Source organism: Poromitra crassiceps, assembly GCF_964638095.1.
Source record: "Poromitra crassiceps genome assembly, chromosome: 2".
In the NCBI taxonomy this organism is placed as follows: Eukaryota; Metazoa; Chordata; class Actinopteri; order Beryciformes; family Melamphaidae; genus Poromitra; species Poromitra crassiceps.
Genome location: NC_139624.1, coordinates 82,205,006 through 82,227,235, shown reverse-complemented (window position 1 = coordinate 82,227,235; position 22,230 = coordinate 82,205,006). Strand labels below are relative to the sequence as shown.

At 46.3% G+C, this 22,230-nt stretch overlaps 1 protein-coding gene across 1 annotated transcript in view; it reads right to left on the bottom strand.

Annotated features, from left to right (window-relative positions):
* Positions 1–22,160, bottom strand: part of LOC310800593 (suppressor of tumorigenicity 14 protein homolog) — a gene marked incomplete at both ends in the record, with an annotated part of 23,514 nt that extends 1,354 nt beyond the window's left edge. The window contains 17 exons of the mRNA XM_083663216.1: positions 1,201–1,472; positions 5,593–5,776; positions 5,887–6,006; positions 7,547–7,660; positions 7,890–8,003; positions 9,763–9,867; positions 10,335–10,468; positions 12,731–12,840; positions 12,982–13,079; positions 14,235–14,380; positions 15,179–15,398; positions 16,349–16,450; positions 17,501–17,700; positions 17,879–17,946; positions 21,023–21,147; positions 21,247–21,433; positions 22,074–22,160. Coding sequence (XP_083519342.1) covers positions 1,201–1,472; positions 5,593–5,776; positions 5,887–6,006; positions 7,547–7,660; positions 7,890–8,003; positions 9,763–9,867; positions 10,335–10,468; positions 12,731–12,840; positions 12,982–13,079; positions 14,235–14,380; positions 15,179–15,398; positions 16,349–16,450; positions 17,501–17,700; positions 17,879–17,946; positions 21,023–21,147; positions 21,247–21,433; positions 22,074–22,160 — 2,386 coding nt within the window. The remainder of the gene's footprint in view (positions 1–1,200; positions 1,473–5,592; positions 5,777–5,886; positions 6,007–7,546; positions 7,661–7,889; positions 8,004–9,762; positions 9,868–10,334; positions 10,469–12,730; positions 12,841–12,981; positions 13,080–14,234; positions 14,381–15,178; positions 15,399–16,348; positions 16,451–17,500; positions 17,701–17,878; positions 17,947–21,022; positions 21,148–21,246; positions 21,434–22,073) is intronic.
* Positions 22,161–22,230: the final 70 nt, after the last annotated feature.

The following is a 22,230-nucleotide window of genomic DNA, read 5'->3' as shown; positions in this document are numbered from 1 at the left end:
AGGTAAGATCAGAACCGGCGATGAGCGCAAACAGGCCGGTCACAAACTTAATGCCTATCGTTATGTTGGTGTGGAGAAAGTGGATAAGCCCCCCAGGGGAGGGGACCACGAAAGGAGGCTCCTCCTGCAGGAGACTAGCATCTCTTTTGTATTAATATTTGTATATAAGCTTTTAGCTTTAAATTGATTTTGTATACTATTGTAGCCTATGCAATTTTTGTCATTGCCATTATTGATGTTTTGTATGTATAATTGCTCTGTATGGCATTGACTGAGTGCTCCTTTAAGTGGTATAGTCAGGCTCCTTTTAAGGCACTAGTCACCTGTCATTGGTGTGTAGCCTGCTTAATTGACTGACATCAGCTGATTCAGAGTCAATGCGTTGTCATTAGTCTCTTTTCTATATATATTTCCTGCTGTCTTATATAGTCATTTGTCTGATGAAGACCCACTGCGTGGGTTGAAATGTTGCTTTGTAGTCGCCACTAAATATTGGGAGCTGCGCCAGTGTGCGGATATTAACTTTTTTCAAGAATCCATCCTTCAAATCAATTGGTTGCTTTTTTTGACATATCAATCAATTACAAAAACACACAGGATTTGGATTGGAAACATTGTGTTTTGTGGTGTCTAGGCCTCTCCAATCAAAGAAATAGTCTAAAACCATGTGACAGTTCATCTTCCAGATGGTGGGCAAGATCTTGCTCTGAGAGAAGTTTGACTAAAAAAAAGTAATTTTTAGTAATCTAGTTAGCTCTTCAGTTCAAAGCAACTACGAGGAACTTTCAGTTTGTGAAGGCTTTTTTAGTGGCACCTGTGGACAAAAGCAGTACTGTTCGCCCGGAACGAAAATGCATTTCATGCACACCAAGGCTCCTCCACGGGTCCGAGGCTGTCTAAGCCGTGCCAGGCCAGGCAGGGCTTCAGTCAGCGAGCCTCCCCAGCTGTTTTATTTACTGCAGAAGGTTGACTTCCGGCCAGAACAAAAAGTACAACCAGTTTACACGGACGTTACACGTGATGGATGCGGTGCCCGGTCAGCGCACCAGGCAACTGGAATAACAATATAGAAATCGCCAATCTCCTCACCTTGCTGATGTAGGTAAGATGTGAGGCATCAGTATTGCATTTAGACCGTTTCATAACCAGTTAAAAGTTCCCCATAGCTGCTTTAACAGGGTCCTCTCAACAAGCTCTTACCATCCTCCATGAGGACGCCCCAGCCGGTGACGAAGCAGCTGGTCCCTGTGGTGAAGGAATGCGAGGGGGCGGGGACACATATGGGCTGTACGTTTTCGTTGAAGAAGATGGGCGCGCTGAGCTCCAGGAGGGCAATGTCGTAGTCCGAGGTGAACTGGTCGTATTTGGGGTGCAGCAGGATCCTGCGGACCGGTCTGATGGCCGCTCCGCTGCTGCCCGAGGTCATCACACGCATCCCCATGTAGGCCCGCCACGAGCGAGCCTCTGAGTATCTGGAGACACAACACACAACAACATGTACATGTGCACGAGTGGAGAAATACAAATTAGCATGAATGAGTACATTTAAATAGAGAGCCAAAGTCACGCCCCCTTCCGGTTTAGGCATACGAAACAAAGGGACTTCATCCCCCATTTATTTTTCCATAGACATTTTGTAAAATGCCTATAAAAATAATAGTTTTACTTGGTCAAACCAAGCGATTCAGCTATATTTAGAATCACGAGAGACCATAGAACATTTCACTAAGACCAAAACTTAAAAACAAAATGTTGGGATTTCTTTTTATAATTTTTTTTGTCTGAGTGAAATGTTATATCGTCTCTCCTGATTCTAAATATAGCTGAACCACTTGGTTTTACGAAGTAAAAGTATTCTTATAAGTATTTTACAATATGGAAAAAAGAATGAAATCCCTTGGTTCGTATGCCTAAACTGGAAGGGGGTGTGACTTTGGCTCTCTATTGCATCAGTGACAACAGTGACGATGATGACTGACACACACACACACACACACACACACACACACACACACACACACACACACACACACACACACACACACACACACACACACACACACACAAATCATGATTCACAAACAAAAAATGAGATACATTTTTTGTTTTGGATACAAATAGGGATGTACTCTTTAGTAAAATGTCCTCTATTTATGTTGACTTTTTTTAGTCGGATAACTATGAGAATCTTGAGCTGTGCTTCAGGAAAGGAATTGACTTTGTATCAGATTGTATTTGTCAGGCCTGGCAGAGAAGACACAATATTTTGTTTGGAGAGTTTATGTTTGAAAGTTGGTCACCATCCACTTCAATTGTTTAGGTCGGAGAATGCTGCTACTGTGTTTTGTGGACTAAAAAACTTCTCCCGTGCTTCCATCGACAAGGGGGTGAGTAGATAATGACTGAATTTTCATTTTTAACTTATCCTTTAAAGTCCCTGGAAACCAAACAGAAGAGCAACCAGCAAGGAACGCCCACACCCGTACATGGACGAAGCAGCCCAGGCAGCCCCCCTCTGGTCTGCTGCTCTCTTCCGCATCGACTGTAATCTTTCCCCGAGACCATAAATGTTGTAAAAATAATCGAAAATAGCCCACCAACAGATACGAAAACACGAGCATGTGTTTAATGTACATACAGGTTTAATCTCAGCTTGACAGACAACTGAGAGCAGCTTTATCATTCAGTCAATGTCTTATGATGGGATAAATATATCAGATAATGAGCCCTAAGCACCGGCCACTTCAAACCCTGCCTCAGCAAACAGTGAAGACAGGGAAATGGCGATATTTAGATTTTGGGTTGAAACTAATATCTCCTACTTTTTTAGGCTTACAATTGTGCACATAATATCCTAAATTACATAGTTTGAAGGTTTTGTGGATTTTGGTTTCCAGGGTCTTTAACTCATTGAGTGCCAATGAGATCGATCGGCGTCAAATCAAATAGTAACATAGAGTGCCAATGACGTCGAACGACGTCAAATGCGTTTTTTGACGGTGGGACGTGGATCAAAGCCTGATACATCTCCTGTAAAAATTTGGGGCATGTTGAATGTGTATAACCTATTTTACGGACCCATTAGGTGGCGACAGTGCTCTCCAGATTAGAGAAAGGTGAGGAAAAACAGCAGAAGAACCCTCGTGATGAAACGGAAACCGCATCGGTATGCATCGATATGCATGAAGCATAACGTTAGCTGTGCCTGCAGCAGCCAATCTGCTCCCACAATTGAGCCCCTCCGTGTCCGCTGCGATAGCCCCTCCACATGATTAGTTGTGGAGTTGTTATTATTCTCAACTGGAAGCGCTGGGAGCCGGTGACAAATACACGCGGAACGCTGTGAAAAAGCTGGGTTTTCAGTGCAGAGCAAATGCAGCAGAGAGCCACCAGAGCCACCAGAGACACCCACGGAGGAGGGGTTTGCAGTTGAGAGGGGTGGGGCCAAGCGCGTCATTTTGCGTGGGGTCGGTGGGGTCCGGACCCTACCAACATTTCAGGGTGTCCAATTGTCCCTACCAACTTTTAAGCAACCTTATTTGCATTATCTTTGGAGTGCAGTTATATAGGTCATTTAGATTGTCTTCCCATATTTTGCAAGGATAGAATTGACCCGACCATTATTGAGTGAAATTAGTTTGCAATATGTTCAAAGTTACATTTACCCCTATTTTTCACAACGGAATAGGCCAGTCCACTTTTTTTCGCCGAAACTCACGTTGGCTCATTTGGCTGATGACCAAATAAACGCCCACTCACACACATGGCTAGTCTGACACACACAACATGTTGACATGCCGCCTCCTCGCCCTCCCGTTCGGAAAAAGAGAGACATCAGAAGCTATTTTGAGCGTCCCCCTGCAGCAACTGTAAGTAACGAACACACCACTAATTGTATTACTGAAAGTCTGACGCGCATCACGCGTCGCATTTGTGCCCCAGGCTGTCAGTCAAACTGTTGAATCAGGCTAGAGGCTCTTAGGAAGCGCTGCCTGCAGCCACTGTCTTTTGTTATTGTTATTGTTTTGGCTACTATGCACTTTGAGGATGGTGTTGGTTGTCGTTTTGCACTGTTGTATGTATCGATGAGAAACAAGTGTCTGAGGATGCAAGACAAATTTCGGACTCTGTCTGACAATAAAGTAATATCTTATCTTATAACGTTAAACTGTGTGAACCAGCAGAGTATCATTTTACATTACAGCTGCTAACCTGCAAAACGCGAGCAAGAAGATGCTAGAGAAAAGTGTCCTGTCCAGTTACATGCATGTGTACATGTTACATGCATTGTTGTTACATGCATAGACTAAGTAGTATCACCCCCCCCCTAAACTGTGTATCCCCCTATATGAAGCAAGGGGGGAATTCCCCCCATTTTGAAAAATATAAAATAAAATATAAATATATATATTTTTTTTTACGTAGGAAACACAGCAGCAACCAAGAGAGAGTGAGAGTGAAGGGACACAGCAGAGAGAGAGTGGAGAGACGGAGCAGCAGCAACCAAGAGAGAGAGAGAGTGAAGGGACACAGCAGAGAGAGAGTGAAGGGACACAGCAGAGAGAGAGTGGAGAGACAGTAATAATTACTGGTAAGTGAAAGTTAGTATAAGTCAGTGCACATTCTTTTATGCATGGTGTGTGGGTTTCAGTGGCAATGTTTTCTTTCCAAACCGGCTGTTTGTGAAAGAACATGATTAGATGGCTAAACCTACAGTTTGTGTTTGTTAGTTACAATTATGCTGACAGGACACATAAATATGGCTAAAAAAGGTTAAAAGAAACCTATTTTTTTTATTTAAAATGAGATATTCCTCTAAATATGGCTAAAAAAGGTAAAAAAAAAAGCTCAATTTTTTTGAAGCCGCCTCCCCTCATGCCGTCCTGGACCCTACCAACTTTGAGACCAAAACGACGCCCTTGGGTGGGGCACGCAGGGCAGCATACAACACCGACCCAGACAGACCCAGACAGCAGGCTCGATGGACAGATTGGCAAGCTAGAATATCTGATGCCCACCAGCAGTAAATCAAGACCAGCAAGAAAGTGTAGGGTCTGCGCACGCAGGGGACAGCGCTGCTGGTTGCAGCTAAAAAATATTATTTTGCCAAACAAAATTCCTTTGTTTTCGCTGTTTTATTGAAGGAAATTATTTTTGAGGTGTCACTACATCAGAAAATATTAGCTTCAGAGTCAGTGATGTGCTTGAAATGCTTCATTTCACAAAAGGCTGATTATCTCAGCTTCTAGTTTGAAACGTCTGTTTTTGCTGAAAACAACCTATCTTCTCCGGCTGATAACTAAAGAACGGAAAATGATATCAATAAACTTTTTTTGCTGATGATACAAGAGAGTCTCATCGTTCTTTGGGCGTGTTCGGTGTTTACATAGTAATATCACACAATATTCTGTGGGTCTCGAGAAATCACTGAAAACGCTCTGAAAGGGCTGGCACTGGGAGCATCCGTCTTCCAAAAGTGGCTGGCACTCAATGAGTTAAGGTTAAAAAAAGTTACATATTGGGGCTTTAATTATTAACAATGACTATCATGATGATGACTATCATGATGAAGGTGGCTGGCATTTGTCTGACTTTATGGCATCTGAGTCCTGGAAGCAGTGTGCTGCAGAGAGGAGCCAGCGGTTGGAGACCAGGGTGGCTCCACAGACGTGGCCGTAACGATCCATCTGCAAGCTGACCTGCCAGGGCCACATGCCTGCCCCGGCATCAGACCCGCCCACTATCTTAGTCCGCTTCTTGGGCCTGGTACCACAACCTGAGAGGGAGGGAGGGGGGAGGGAGAGAGAGAGAGAGTCATCATAATCATCTCTTTAGGTTTTTATCATAAATATATATGGTCAAGTACTCAACAGGGACAGTACTCACCACAGCGCAGTTCATCAGAGCCGTCACTGCAGTCTTTTGCTCCATCACACTCAGGGTTGATCTTGCCCACACACTTTCCATTGGCACATTTGTAGGAGGATGAGGAGCAGCCTTTATGGTCTAAAGGGAATTAAATACATCCTTATGGGATCAGAGGAGGCTTTTACACATACGCAGCAGGATCTAGAAACCGAGACCAGAGTGTAGACATGGAGCTTGGATGTTAGAGGAAGGGTGGGCGGGTGAAAGTTGGGATATTAAGTCGGCATCTCCCATCACAGATTTGTTAATAAGATCGTGCATCCCAGAACCATCCCCTTCCTGATCTGTCCTTACTTAGTGATCAGAACTAGTCTATAGCACCCTGGACCTACAGCAAGTTCACAACAACCGGCTAAGGGCCTGTGTCCACCTAGCGTCTTTTCATCAGCTCCGGCGTCTTTTTTCAGTTGTTTCCAATGGGGGGAGAGCATATGTGGGCGCACACGGACGTCTAGAGAAAGTGCGCTGCGCCCAGCGTTTATTTTCAGAGAGCTCCGTCGTTTTTATGCGCCCGACTCCCAGCGCTTCCAGCTGAAAATATTTTAACTTTTCAGAAAGACGCTGGTGTCGGGTGCTGCTTTTCTGGCAACTTAATCATGGAGAAACTATCGCAACAGAGACAGAAAGGCTCAATTGTGCGAGCAAATTGGCTAGACACTTGATATTTCTGGTGAGTGTTGAGCTAAATCACTGTATGTGTGTTGTTTGCTAATGTTAGCTGGCAGCTATCAAGCTACTACCGCACTGAACTAACGTTTAACCTCGCGTCACCAGGCTCTTCTCGGCGAGAAAGAGCCTGGCTCCCGCCCACAATTGATTTTGTCACCCTACTGGTTCCCGCCTAGAGCCCGCCCTAGACCGGATGGCAGCGTTTCTAGCTCGTCAACTTTCACGTTAACTTGACAATTTGACCCAAGTATCACAATCCTCTTTCACCGTTTTGACCGGTGTGTCAGGCGGTGGTGGCGGAGATGCCATATTGCATAAACGTTTTGTTTTATGTAACGCTAGCTTTGTTTTGATCAGACTCTAGTTTAGGTAACATCACCGCGTCAAGTTAACGGCAACAAAGACGTTGTTAGGCGCATTGCCATCCGGTGTTAATTCTGGGTCCGGGGTTTACGCCCCCATGACAAAAAGCGGGGTGGAAGGTGCCCAGACTACTAACGTTAGTTTCAGACTGCTTCCTTGTATATTGTGCGCTGGGATCAGCGCTTCCCAGCGCACTCCCAGCGTTTAACAGTCGGAAAAAGACGATAGGTGGACACAGGCCCTGACCCTGGTGGTTTGAATTGTCCTGGTCTGCCTTTCAGAAAACCAACAATCATACACAACAGGGAGTGACATACGATATCATACTACAAAAATGAGATTACCGTAAATGAGATTAGAGGAGATTTGAATAAATTACATATTAGACTCGATCAGTTCAGATTAAATTAAATCATTTTTTTATTTGTAGATTGGTCTGTTATGAAATCACTATGCAGGGAAATAGACAAAAACACACATTCATAAAGTAAACTATACTACAGGACGAACAATTGCTAGTAGATCAGCTTGATGAATGACAGCTGGGAAAGAAAACAATAACAACAACAACAACATGAGGACTCACATGCTCTGGTGCAGTTGATCTCATCACTGCGGTCCTTGCAGTCTAGGACACCATCACACATTGCCGACTTGGCCACACACACCTTGTTGGAACACATGTGGTGGCATTTATTTCCTGAAAGCACAACAGAACGAAGCCCCCACATGAAGCGTTCAACACACAGACTTCAACGCACAACACAGACAGTACACACACTGAAATGCACAAACACATTTTCACACACACACACACACACACACACACACACACACACACACACACACACACACACACACACACACACACACACACACACACACACACACACTTACAATAGTGCTAATTGTCTCTGCTCAGCGCTCACCACATTTGGCCTCTTCACTGCTGCTGTCTCCACAGTTGCTCTGGCTGGCACACAGGTTGATGTGAGGCTTGCACTGCCCATTCCCACACAACACCTCCCCTGGCCTGCACGATGCTATATGTTTAACAGACACACGCAAACACACACACACACACACGTACAAACGCACAAACATTAGTCTACTACACACTTCCCCTGGCCTGCAGAATGGTATATGTTTAACAGACACATGCAAACACACACACACACACACACACACACACACACACACACACACACACACACACACACACACACACACACACACACACGTACAAACACTCAAACACACACACACACACACACACACGTACAAACGCACAAACATTAGTCTACTACACACTTCCCCTGGCCTGCAGAATGGTATATGTTTAACAGACACATGCAAACACACACACACACGTCTACACAACACTGGCCTGCAGGATGCTATTTGAATATAATATATAATATATAATTCTATTTATGTCCAAATAAATACAAGTATGCAAAGGACATAAACAGTAATAGTGCAGTCAAATGCTGGGAGTCAGTCAGTTACATGAGTGCCCAGACGGCAACCACAATAATGCATACACATAAGAAACACACAGGATGATAACATGGTAGGTTAATATATACAGTTATACTGTAATGCAAGATAGTGGTCAGTATCCACTTCATGGGTACAAAAAGCAGCGCCTCCTCCATATTGAGCGGCTGCCGATAATATTAGATATTGAACAATATCTCGCTAACTGCTTGGCCCTTCTCTTTGGGAGACCAGCCATCTGAAGGCCTCTCAAAACCAGCTTATGGACATGACCCAGCTACCAAATATGAAAACTAGAAGTTTACACCTGCAGCCCATCTGTGAAATGGTCTGTTCTAGCTGTTGGTATTTCATCATATTGGTTAGAAAGGCCTCCTCTAGGCTGTGTTCAAAGGTACAGCCAACCACTAGAACAAACACCTCTCTATGATTTTCATTGACAACAACAACATCAGGAGTGTTAGCTGGAATATTCGAGAACACATCCACACACACACACACACACACACACACACACACACACACACACACACACACACACACACACACACACACACACACACACACGTACACGTACAGACACACAAACATTAGTCTACACACTCCCCCTGGCCTGCTACTATGTTTGCTACTATGTACTGTATATGTTTAACAGACACGTGCAAACATGCACACACACAAAACACACCATCATTAGTCTACACAACACCTCCTCTGGCCTGTAGGATGCTACAGTATATGTTTAACACACACACACACACACACACACACACACACACACACACACACACACACACACACACACACACACACACACACACACACACACACACACACACACACACACACACACACACAAACATTAGTCTAGTGCAGGGGGCGGGTCAGCAACCTTTTTGATATGAAGTTCAAGTGCCATTTTCAGATTTGCTGGTAAATCAGTTTGCCCAAAGTTTTCTTTAGCTGGAGGACCTGACATTGTCTCTTTCACGCTGACATTTTAATCTGCTGTCTGCTGCTTTGGAATATATGAACTGCATGGAATGCAAGGAGGCTAACCAATCAGAGGCAGAGTAGAGTGGGTCACTACCGTAAATATCCTAAGTGCAAGGTTCATGTCTCTGAAATCCAGGTGTGAGCGGGATTCTTGCCATTTTGCTGTCCATTGACAGAGGCAACCAAATGGTATAAAGACAACATGGCAACATCAGGACAGATTCAGATTTAGCTCTAATACAAAATTGGATGGGAATCTGCAAGCAGTATTTATATTTCTATATTAAAATGAGGCGACAGACTTACAGCATTTAGCCTCATCCCGCCCATCTGAGCAGTCTTTCACTCCATCACACACCTTCTTCAGAGGGATGCAGCGTCCGTCTCCACAGCGGAACTGACGAGGACAGGCTAGGCAGAAAGGAAGGACACTTACACTCTGGAATTACAGGACTTTGCTTTTGGGGTTAGGGATGCTCGGAGCGGTGTAGAAGCACACGTTTGTGAACACAAGGTTGCTGGTTTGAATCCCAGCACCAGCTGAGAATATTTGGGTGGGCGAAAGGAGGAATACTTTCCCCTCCCTCAAGATTGACTGTCAAAGGGCCCTTGAGCACTACACCGTACCATCATGTCCATAGCGTTCTTAGTTACAGTATGTTGCATGGTTAAAGAAAAGAAAATCAAGCAAAAAGTCCTTAATCATCATTTGATAGCAGGCTGTGTCTTTGTGCAGGCAGCCTTTTCACAGTGTGAACATGGTAAGTCTTGATATGCATATCTGTTGCTTTTGTGTCTGCAGCTCAGTTAATACAACTCCTTACTCAAAAGGATGCAAACTGGCCCTTGCAAACCAAGTGAAAGCATTTTGTACTTACTGCCCTCAGGAGGCAAGGCCCGGTAGAGCAGGTAGAAGCCCCTGTTAGTCAGAGATTCGTCGGAGTGGAAGTGGAGGGAGATTGGAGAGGAGTGGATTCGCTTTCTGCTGGTGTCTGCCACTGGGTTACACAGTCTAGAACCAGAGGAGTACAAAAGCGCGGAACCTGAATTCTCTGTTCCACGCACATATAGATACCAAATGTAAAGAAAGTTTAAATAATCTGTGCAACAAATCAACACATACCATCTAGATTCTAGAAGAACCATCTAGAATAATATCAGACCATGTTATCACGTTTGTTAAATTGACCGTTTATATATATATATAATAATAATAATAATAATAATACATTTATTTTATAAGGCGCCTTTCACGGCACTCAAGGTCGCCGTACAACAAGAAAAAACAGTTACAAAATACAATCAAAACAGTTAAATTACATTACAAAAGCACAGAGCTTGCAGCAGAGCAACCAGCGGGAAATGTGTCTACATACGCCTGCCTAAACAGGTGTGTTTTGAGGTTTGTTTTGAATGAGTTGATGTTGATGGCGTCGATGTTCCTGATGTCGGGGGGGAGGGAGTTCCAGAGGCGAGGGGCAGAGCGGCTGAATGCTCTTGCCCCCATGGTGGACAGACGGGCAGGGGGGACAGTGAGGTTGATGGAGGAGGCAGACCTGAGGGACCGGGTGGGGATGTTGAGGTGGAGGAGGTCGGACAGGTATGGGGGGGGCGAGGTTGTGGATGGCCTTGAAAGTATGGAGGAGGATTTTATAGTCTATGCGTAGTTTGATGGGGAGCCAATGGAGTTGGTGTAGAATGGGGGTGATGTGACTGATGACAGGGGTTCTGGTGATTATACGGGCAGCAGCATTCTGGACGAGTTGAAGCTTATGGAGGAGTTTGTGGGGGAGGCCAAAGAGAAGGGAGTTGCAGTAATCCAAGCGGGAGGTGACGAGGGAGTGAACCAGGATTGCGGCGCTGTTGGGAGTGAGTGAAGGGCGGAGGCGGTTGACGTTGCGAAGGTGGAAGTAGGCGGACCGGATGGTGTTGTTGATGTGGGTATGGAATGATAGGGTGCTGTCGAGGACGACACCCAGACTCTTGACCTGAGGGGAGGGGGAAACCAGGGAGTTGTCTATGGTGAGGGTGAAACTGGGTTGCTTGGAGATACAGTATATATACAGTATACTAGGCATCTCATGTGCTTGATTCCTAGGCTTGCCCGCTGCGCGGCCTCGCCCGCCCTGCAGTTCGCCGAGCTGGCCCTGCAGCTCACATATGCAGCTCGCCCACTGCGCGGCCTCACCCGCAGCTCGGCTGCTTTGTGGCCTCGCCTGCCCTATTGCCGCGTGCGGGTGTCTGTGTGTGTGTTGCTCACAAAATGTTATTGCCCTTAAGTTTACATGTGCGCGGGGGTGTGTGTGTGTGTGTGTGTGTGTGTGTGTGTGTGTGTGTGTGTGCCCCCTTATGACATCACTAATGACCTCATCAGTCTTATGACTTCACTGATGACATCATCAGTACATGATACATCATCATCACATCATTAAGTAATTAGGGCAATCACCTAATTAAAAAATCCGGCTCCGTCAGGTCACATGCACAGGGGCTCTTTACACCCCCTGAAAGTTTCATCCCGATCGCACGTAAAATGGCATAGCTGTGGCCGGCCGAAATTCTGCTCACACGCACACGCACACGCACACTTCTCATTCTTATTATATAAATAGGATATATTTTATTTATATATAAATAAATAAATAAATAAATAAATAAATACATATATATCACTATTCACTACTATATACTGCAATAAGGCGGAGGAATTACTCAACTGTGCATGCTCAGAACACAGCATGAAGCACGGCGTAATATCTAGTCTAGTCAGACTAAAATGTCAACTCCTTACACTCCATTTTCTTCTTCAGTGTGACATTGCCTCTATTCTAACAATTTCCATAGGGGAAATCCCCAAGGGGGATTCCGTTTTCCCGAACCAATCACTGAGACCAATGTATCTGCCTGAATATAATCCAGTGGGGAGAACAGAAAAAACCCATCTCCTATTTGTACTGTTCGGCTTGCTTGACAACGGTGTTAGTCCCGCCCGTGGAGCTGTTTATTGGTGCTGATTGGCTAATTGTTAGTCCCCCTTGGCACTCATTGGGCTAATGTTATGCCTTTTTTCAACCGAGGAAATCGCTATTGCGATGGCAGACCAGAAGCAGCCAAGTCGGTGGAGTAGGCGAATTCGAAGGTCTGGACCCAGGCAAGGTTAAGTGCTCAGAGAATACAGCGTTGCCCATTCACCTTCCTGCTCCAGACTTTTCCCCCGCTGGGCTGCCAAGTCAAACTGGCACCCGTCTGATCACAAGCCTGCTTCATTACTCACTTGACCCCTCCGATGTCCAGCCAGTCTTTCTCACAGCCGTCTGAGGACGGGGACTCCTGAATGTCGACCGTTACGATCGTCATGGAGATCAGGTATCCTGGCAATGGCGCCTGATAACGAAACCAAAGAAGAGCAAAGAAATAGTTGACATGCCGGAATGTGGAGAGGGAAGAACAATCCTCTCTCTCTCTCTCTCTCTCTTCCACACACACACACACACACACACACACACACCATATGGCTCGCCTCACCCGTATTGTCCAGCTGCAATCCACGTTAGGAGGGTAGTAGGCTGGGTAGTGGGCCGAGGATATAGAGCCGTTCCAGGAAGAAATTGACCCTCCACAACCTGCAGGGGGAGATGGTGACACAGATAATGATCAATGCACAAAACGCACAGGAAGTCAACCTTGTACTACTATATGATAATCCCAATCCATGCAAATAAAACACATTCTTGCACTAAGAAAAAGACAAGGACATCATACAGGTGGGTGCTACACATGTGCTACACATCATACAGGTGGGTGCTACACATGTGCTACACATCATACAGGTGGGTGCTACACATGTGCTACACATCATACAGGTGGGTGCTACACATGTGCTACACATCATACAGGTGGGTGCTACACATGTGCTACACATCATACAGGTGGGTGCTACACATGTGCTACACATCGGTGCTGGATAAGGTGAGTCCCCCCAATATGAGAAATGCTTTGAGTACTTAGAAAAGTGCTATATGAATGTTGTCAATTATCATTATTAGCTATTACTGAAACACAAGCCACCGGGGCAAAGGAAGGATGCTGGAAAAGGAAAATTAGAACCACCCGGTTCAGCAAGTCCTTTATTCCATCTGCAATCAGACTGCTAAATGAACAAGACAGCACAAAAAGTTAACGCAAAACCCAATAGCCTGTTTTCTGTTTTTTTCCTCATTTTAATGTGTTAGGGCGATGATAACTACCTGTATGCACAGTGCATTGTAGCCTATTATGTTTTATCTTTGGTGTGTGTGTGTGTGTGTGTGTGTGTGTGTGTGTGTGTGTGTGTGTGTGTGTGTGTGTGTGTGTGTGCGCGTGCGTGCTCGCGCGCACTGCACGGAGAAATGTAGTACACGAAACTGAAATTAGGTAGGTCTCACGTGATCGAATGTTTTTATGCTCTTACATGTTTTATGTTTGCACCTTCAATGTTTTCATGTGATTTAAGGTTTCTTATGTTCCTACATGTTTTTATGTTTGCACCTTGACCACCTGAATTTCCCTATGGGATAATAAAGTTTACCTTGACCTTGACAAGAGACATAATGGAGGGTGTGTGTGTGTGTGTGTGTGTGTGTGTGTGTGTGTGTGTGTGTGTGTGTGTGTGTGTGTGTGTGTGTGTGTGTGTGTGTGTGTGTGTGTGTGTGTGTGTGTGTGTGTGTGTGTGTGTGTGTGTGTGTGCGTGCGTGCGCGTGCGTGCGCGTGTGCGTGTGTGTGCGTCAGCGCAGCCAGACCTGCTTTTGGGATGGCCTGGAAGTAGGCTTTGAAGACGGCTCCATAACTCTGTTTGCTGAAGGAGAAGGTGACCAACATCACGTTCCCAGAAGACGTTAGCTTCATGACTGGAGTTGAGCCAGAGGAAACAGGCAGCCCACACCACCTGAGACACACATGCATAAATATATTAATGATAAATAGGGGCCCGGTGGAACAGTGGTAGTGCTGTTGCCTCATAGCAAGAACGGTCCTGGATTCGATTCCCACCTGGGACGCTTGTGTGTCTTCGGTGTCTGGTGTCCAGGTGGGCTATATGCCTATATCTCGTCAAAAAGGGCATTTCTGTGTGGAGTTTGCATGTTCTCCCTGAGCTCTCCTGTCCTCCATATATTAACCCCCCGTTAAAAAAACATGCAAGAAGATCGCCACCTGACCAGTGACGATGACAGAAGATGGTCCCCAGGCGCTGGGCACTGAAAGCCGCTCCTGGCTGCCCCTCGGAGGAAAGGACATGCCTTGTCTGGGTTAAACAAGCAGAGACTGTATTTCACCAGCCACCGTCAGCATGGGTGTGTGTGTGGCTGCAATGCATGCATGTGCTGTGGGTGTCTGTGTGACAAATACGGGTTTGTCCGTCCAGTTGTTGTTGTTGTTAAAATATATAAACAATACAAATATAAAATTCATTATAGACCGTTTTTTTACAGATGTGGCCATGAAAGTACTGCTCCTACATGCTTTTGCCACACAGATGCAGCACTGTTACTGTGGGGAACTGTTTGGAAAATGAAAATCCTGCAGTAACAAGGATTCTTGTTGGAGGGGATTAGGGGCCTTGCTGCTTATATAGACACTTGCTGACATGGGAGCTTAAAGCCTGGTACGTCCCAAAGGTTGACCCAAAGACTTCCAAACACCACAAAGAATGAATGAACTGAATGAAAAGAAACAACAACTTTACCTAGCGATGATCTTGTTCTGTAAAGGCAGCAGGAAGTCGTAGGCGGACAGCTTGTGGGCGGTGCAGCTTCCAGGCGTGCCGCCCTGAAGGTTGAGGATGACCAGTCGCACCACGTGACCCGAAGGCACGCGCAGACGCCACTGGTAGTACGGCTTCTTGGGACTCACAAGGCTCAGGGTGCGGTTGTTTCCATATTTGGCATAGAGGTCAAAGGATATAGCTGGACAGTGGAAGTGATTGAAGTGTCATAATATGTATGTTAAAGGACCACTGTGGCGATTTTCAACCAGCTTTGTTGAAAAATCGGAAGTGTATGCAAATTAACTGTTTAATTTCCCTTCCATGTTGCCTGGATTGAGAGTTCCCTGTTCATTCACAGAATGTTCAGGTCCAAATGATGTAAAAGAAAAATATATAATAATAATAATAATAATAATAATAATAATAATAATAATAATAATAATAATAATAATAACAACAACAACAACAATAACAATTTTGTTTTTTAGTTTTGGTCCAAGTGAAATGTTCTGTGGTCTCTCCTGATTCTAAATGTAGCTGAATCGCTTGGTTTGACCAAGTAAGACTATTTTCATAAGCATGTTACGAAACATCTATGGAAAAATTAATGGGGGATGAAATCTCTTAGGTTTCTAACCCGGAAGAGGGCGTGACTTTTGTACTCTATTACTGTCGCTATCACTATATTTATTGCTGTCTCTACCTTCATTCGCTGGCAAACTGCTCCAAATGACTTCAATATAGCATTATTTGGACCAGGAAATTCTGCGAATGAATGAGGAGCTCTCGGTCCAGGCAAGATGGAGGCAAATTAAACGTTGTTCATGTACTACTGATTTTGCAATGATACAAAGCTGTAGGCAAACCGCAAAGAACAATATGCATAAGCAAAGTTACAATAAAATCACATCACTGAATAAAAGGTAAATGGAAAGTCTAAAGTCACTACATGTTTAAGAGCATTTAAAAAGCAGCAGTCAAGTAACAGATCATCAGAATCAGCTGGAAAAGAGGCTCTTTGATAGACCTTGGTTAAACAGACAGCTCAAGTCTGCTTCAATCATCCTTGAATCAGTTTTCACTGAGACAGACTGAGACTGAGACTCTCACTCTTCACTCAGTGTGTAATAGGAAGGAAGCTCTCCTCACCTTGGAAACCCATCTGCCACTTCCCACTCTGGATGTTATTTGGGTTCTTAATCTTGTCCGTCTTGTCTTCTGAATCATCTAAATAGTCATCAGGGTCCAAACCTGCACGCGCACACACATCAAGATACTGTACTTTGCCAATTTGAGTAACACTACAATCCAACCCTATAAAAAGTTATAGCTTACAGTACAATGTCATTATTAAAACGTGTATGAACTATTTCTGTTTATACATGTACATATGTCTCTTCTCTCTCTTCTTACTCCCTGTAGGGCAGTGGTGGCCTAAAGGTTAGAGAAGCGAGCTTGTGACCGGAAGGTCGTCGGTTCAATCCCCGGGACCGGCAGGATAAATCTGGGTGGGGAAAGTGAAAAGGCAGCGCTTGCCCCTCCCTCATTACTGTACCACCACTGAGGTGCCCTTAATCCCAACCGCTCCAGTGGAGCTGATCTGTGGCCAGCAGATCAGACTGTGGTTGTACTGGTCAGCTTCCAGGTCTGAATGTGTGTATGAATGTGAGCAGGGCACTCCTGACAAAAGAGAGCATTGCTCTCAGTGAGACTCCCCCTGTATAAATAAAGATGGGGGGAAAAAGGCTCCTAAGTGGAGCATAGGGACGCAACCACACAAAGCCAATGGGCTCCGGGCAGTCTTCCTCAAAGACTGTGGTAGACTTGCGGTAGCAAATGGACATGTATACATATGTATTTATTTATATATTATAAACTTATCTTATTTACAAAATGCCTAGTCTAAATAGTGTGAATGTTTATAATCAAGTCATTATGGTATATTATGACATGAAAACTCTATTTGGTTTGTCTCTAGGTTATAACTTGCTTACGTATACACAGATTCAAAATATTTTATGAGCATAAAGATAATGCTCTATAATGCATCAGTTATTAATTAATAATTTAATTCACAACAAATACTCTATTGGGTTTAGTTATTGTAAAATGCAAAGCAAATACTGTATCATCTACGTACTTTCTGCCAAAAGTCCTTCATACTAGGAAGTGATAGGACAGGATGCTTATAGAAGTGAAGGAAAACTACATGTGGCTGCATGTGCACATGCGCATGTGTGTGTGTGTGTGTGTGTGTGTGTGTGTGTGTGTGTGTGTACACATGACAGTTAGAGGCTGTACCCAGCAGGTGGAGCATGTCGTCATCTTGCTCCATGTAGTATCTCTCCTGGTTGCGGCTGTCCCGTAGCCAGTCCTTGTTGATGCCAGGAAGCCTCCGCTGCTGCAGCCTCTCTGGGCTGGACCTCCGTATTGCCATGGCAACGTCGTCCGGGGCGGAGAATTGACTCCAGTAGAAGACGTTGAGCCCTTCTGCTCCTTCACTGTCACACAAAGGGTTTACAATGTTGCTGCTCTAGCGTTGACAGTAGGGGACACAGTGTGTGCGACACACCATTGAGTACGTTGTTGTTTCTTGTACCTCGAGTCACGCATATTCTTCATGAAATGTCCAAACTGTTTGACAGGTTTATCGGGTTGTTTTTTAAAAATGCGTCATACCTGAAGGCAGTAATTCCTGAGCGGAGGTAGTAGGAGCTCCATGGGGAAGACTCGTACAGTTCTGAGACCTGTTGACCGAATGCAGAGGAGAAAGTGATGTGACATCAGAGCATTGCAAGTACACTCTTCCAGTGTAACAAACCCAAACTCACCTGCTCGAACCTGCAGCCTGGGTTCAACAAAAGCCTTGTTCTTGTGTGTGTGTAACAGACTCTGGATGTGTGCATGTCCGTGTGTGTGTTCATGTTGACTTTGAGCAGCACAGAGCTCCATTGTGTCTGAACCTGCCAGCCTTGTAGCAGTAGACCCTGGGTGGTATGGGTTCCTGGCCTTCCGTTCACCTGCTCTTTAATGACCAGATGGCCACACAGATACTCTGGCCAGCTAATTCACCCACACAGCTAATGACACGGAGTGGGACATTACAGGACAGCTAACTGGGCTGCTAACTCACCCACATGGCTAATGACAGGGACATTACAGGACAGCTAACTGGGCTGCTAACTCACACACACGGCTAATGACAGGGACATTACAGGACAGCTAACTGGCCCGCTAACTCACACACACGGCTAATGACAGGGACATTACAGGACAGCTAACTGGCCCGCTAACTCACACACACGGCTAATGACAGGGACATTACAGGACAGCTAACTGGCCCGCTAACTCACCCACACGGCTAATGACAGGGACATTACAGGACAGCTAACTGGCCCGCTAACTCACACACACGGCTAATGACAGGGACATTACAGGACAGCTAACTGGCCCGCTAACTCACACACACAGCTAATGACAGGAACATTACAGGACAGCTAACTGGGCCGCTAACTCACACACACGGCTAATGACAGGGACATTACAGGACAGCTAACTGGCCTGCTAACTCACACACACGGCTAATGACAGGGACATTACAGGACAGCTAACTGGGCTGCTAACTCACCCACACAGCTAATGACAGGGACATTACAGGACAGCTAACTGGCCTGCTAACTCACACACACGGCTAATGACAGGGACATTACAGAACAGCTAACTGGCCTGCTAACTCACACACATGGCTAATGACAGGGACATTACAGGACAGCTAACTGGCCTGCTAACTCACACACACGGCTAATGACAGGGACATTACAGGACAGCTAACTGGCCTGCTAACTCACACACACGGCTAATGACAGGGACATTACAGGACAGCTAACTGGCCCGCTAACTCACCCACACAGCTAATGACAGGGACATTACAGGACAGCTAACTGGCCCGCTAACTCACACACACGGCTAATGACAGGGACATTACAGGACAGCTAACTGGCCTGCTAACTCACATACACAGCTAATGACAGGGACATTACAGGACAGCTAACTGGCCTGCTAACTCACACACACAGCTAATGACAGGGACATTACAGGACAGCTAACTGGGCTGCTAACTCACCCACACAGCTAATGACAGGGACATTACAGGAGAGCTAACTGGCCCGCTAACTCACACACACGGCTAATGACAGGGACATTACAGGACAGCTAACTGGGCTGCTAACTCACACACACGGCTAATGACAGGGACATTACAGGACAGCTAACTGGGCTGCTAACTCACACACACGGCTAATGACAGGGACATTACAGAACAGCTAACTGGCCTGCTAACTCACACACACAGCTAATGACAGGGACATTACAGGACAGCTAACTGGCCCGCTAACTCACACACACGGCTAATGACAGGGACATTACAGGACAGCTAACTGGCCCGCTAACTCACACACACGGCTAATGACAGGGACATTACAGGACAGCTAACTGGGCTGCTAACTCACACACACGGCTAATGACAGGGACATTACAGGACAGCTAACTGGCCCGCTAACTCACACACACGGCTAATGACAGGGACATTACAGGACAGCTAACTGGCCCGCTAACTCACACACACGGCTAATGACAGGGACATTACAGGACAGCTAACTGGCCCGCTAACTCACACACACAGCTAATGACAGGGACATTACAGGACAGCTAACTGGGCTGCTAACTCACACACACGGCTAATGACAGGGACATTACAGGACAGCTAACTGGGCTGCTAACTCACACACACGGCTAATGACAGGGACATTACAGGACAGCTAACTGGCCCGCTAACTCACACACACGGCTAATGACAGGGACATTACAGGACAGCTAACTGGCCTGCTAACTCACATACACAGCTAATGACAGGGACATTACAGGACAGCTAACTGGCCTGCTAACTCACCCACACGGCTAATGACAGGGACATTACAGGACAGCTAACTGGCCCGCTAACTCACCCACACGGCTAATGACAGGGACATTACAGGACAGCTAACTGGCCCTCTAACTCACCCACACGGCTAATGACAGGGACATTACAGGAAATCAGCGAAGATGATTGGGAACTTCCGCCCGCATAAATCAGCCGTGTCTCTCTCCGCTTTTCTTGAGTAAAGAGACTTGACTCCTATCCTCCTCTCCAAAATCAAAACGTCCATCCATTTCCTTTCAGCACCTTCCAAACTCGGCCCAGTCCCCAATGTCCCCTGCGTCCCCGACCTGCCCTACTGCCCTGTCTCTCCCTCTCAACCCCAAGCAGCGCTTCTCCAGCTCTCTGTAGTGTAGGGCACAGAGTGGCTGATTGTGCACAGACAATGTTTTTATTGAGGGCCTGCTCTTCCTCTCACTCCTGCTGCCTGCGCCTAGCCGGGCTCACAAATGCCGGGCTTGTCCTCGGCTCTGAAAGGCCCCCGTCTCTTGGGGGCTTCCCAGGACTCACTCACGCACACACACACACTCACACTGGACCTGGCTCCTGTTTCAGCTTTACATTTAACACCACCAGAGAGAGGGAGAGAGAGAGAGGGAGACAGAAAGGAGAGGAAGAAAGACTGAATGAGAATGCAAAGACAGAGCCACAGGTAGAGGAGAATGGAGTGGAGAAAGAGGGCAGCAGTGTTTTGCAAATGGACAGACAGCAGCGGGCCGCTGTAGTAAACCGTATCAACCTTCAGACTGGCATGATCAGTTTGAGCCTGCAGCGGGAAGGTCAAGCAGCGCTCCTGGGTGCCATTGGAAGGAGAGCGGGTGACGCACGGGCTCTGCCATTCTACTTACATAATGGTTCAAAGCCTGAGCCTGTAGGCGGAACTGCGGGGAGGCGGAGTCAGCCAGGTCTAATGAGAAGCTCAGGTTTGGAAACTCCACGCTGCCGCCGAGGAAGAACAGTGAGGAGGGCGGAGCTGGAGGGAGAGATTTGAGACCGGGTGTAAGACGGTCTAAATCCACACATTTCAGGAGTGATGCAGTGACAGTCTCACACACACAGCTATGGTACTCACCCATTAAGAAGTGTAGAGTCAGTGCAATGGCAGCGGTGAAGGGAAAGAAGGGCAAGACAACTAATATCCGTCTCCTCCAGGAGCCGCAGACCAGAGCTTGCCCCCCCTCAGCCTTCTGGTCCACCCGAGCCTCAGGCTGGGTGGGGGGGCTCAGCGACTGGGTGGGCTCCTTTAGGACCCCCTCTCCCTTACAGAGACAAGGACATATGTAACTCACATATCATACCTCCTATCGCCATGCTTCACTTGTTTCTAATTGTGTGGAAATGTCTCCCCCCACATGTCCCCCCCCCCCCCCCATCACAAGAGGAATAAAGACAATTTTGTGTCGTCCTGCCAGAATCAATGCGTGGTGACGGTGGTGACATGCATTTCAAGGCTAGGGGGGCAGACACTTTAAGCACGGCTGATTTATTGAGAGCAACGGTGAACATCCTTGAGTATGAAAGGATCTTCTAAAACATTTAAGGGCTTGGCAGGATTCCCCAGGGAGCGGACAAAGCGTGTCTGCAGGGGTCTGCTTTCCCACGGCCTGGTGCTGCGGTGTCAGCACTCAATCAAGCGGCTCAGCCCTGGACATTCATGAGAAACAGAACCGCATATCCCTAGAGACGCATTTTACAATTAAGATGAACCACCACGGCTTGACTGGGCTTCTTCTGGTGGTGCAAAACGCATCCAAAAGCGACATAAATAAGATTCTTTGCACGATATAGCCAGCGTTGATTGAGAAAAAGAAAAACAAGCCGTGCCTTGTTTTGCCGCCCTGTCTTTTCCCCGGCACCGCACCGAGGAAAAGAGCGACAGTGAAGCCATCTCAGCCTTACCTGTGCAGCAGAGCAGCCGGCATGTCCGTGCAGAGAGACGCTGTAAACTTCGCAAGTTTTGCTTTTGGGGAGAGTCGGAGTCCTCATGGCACTGTCCCGTTCAGCTCCGGAGAGGCGATATGCAACAATACCCCAGGCATAGAAATGATGGGGAGAG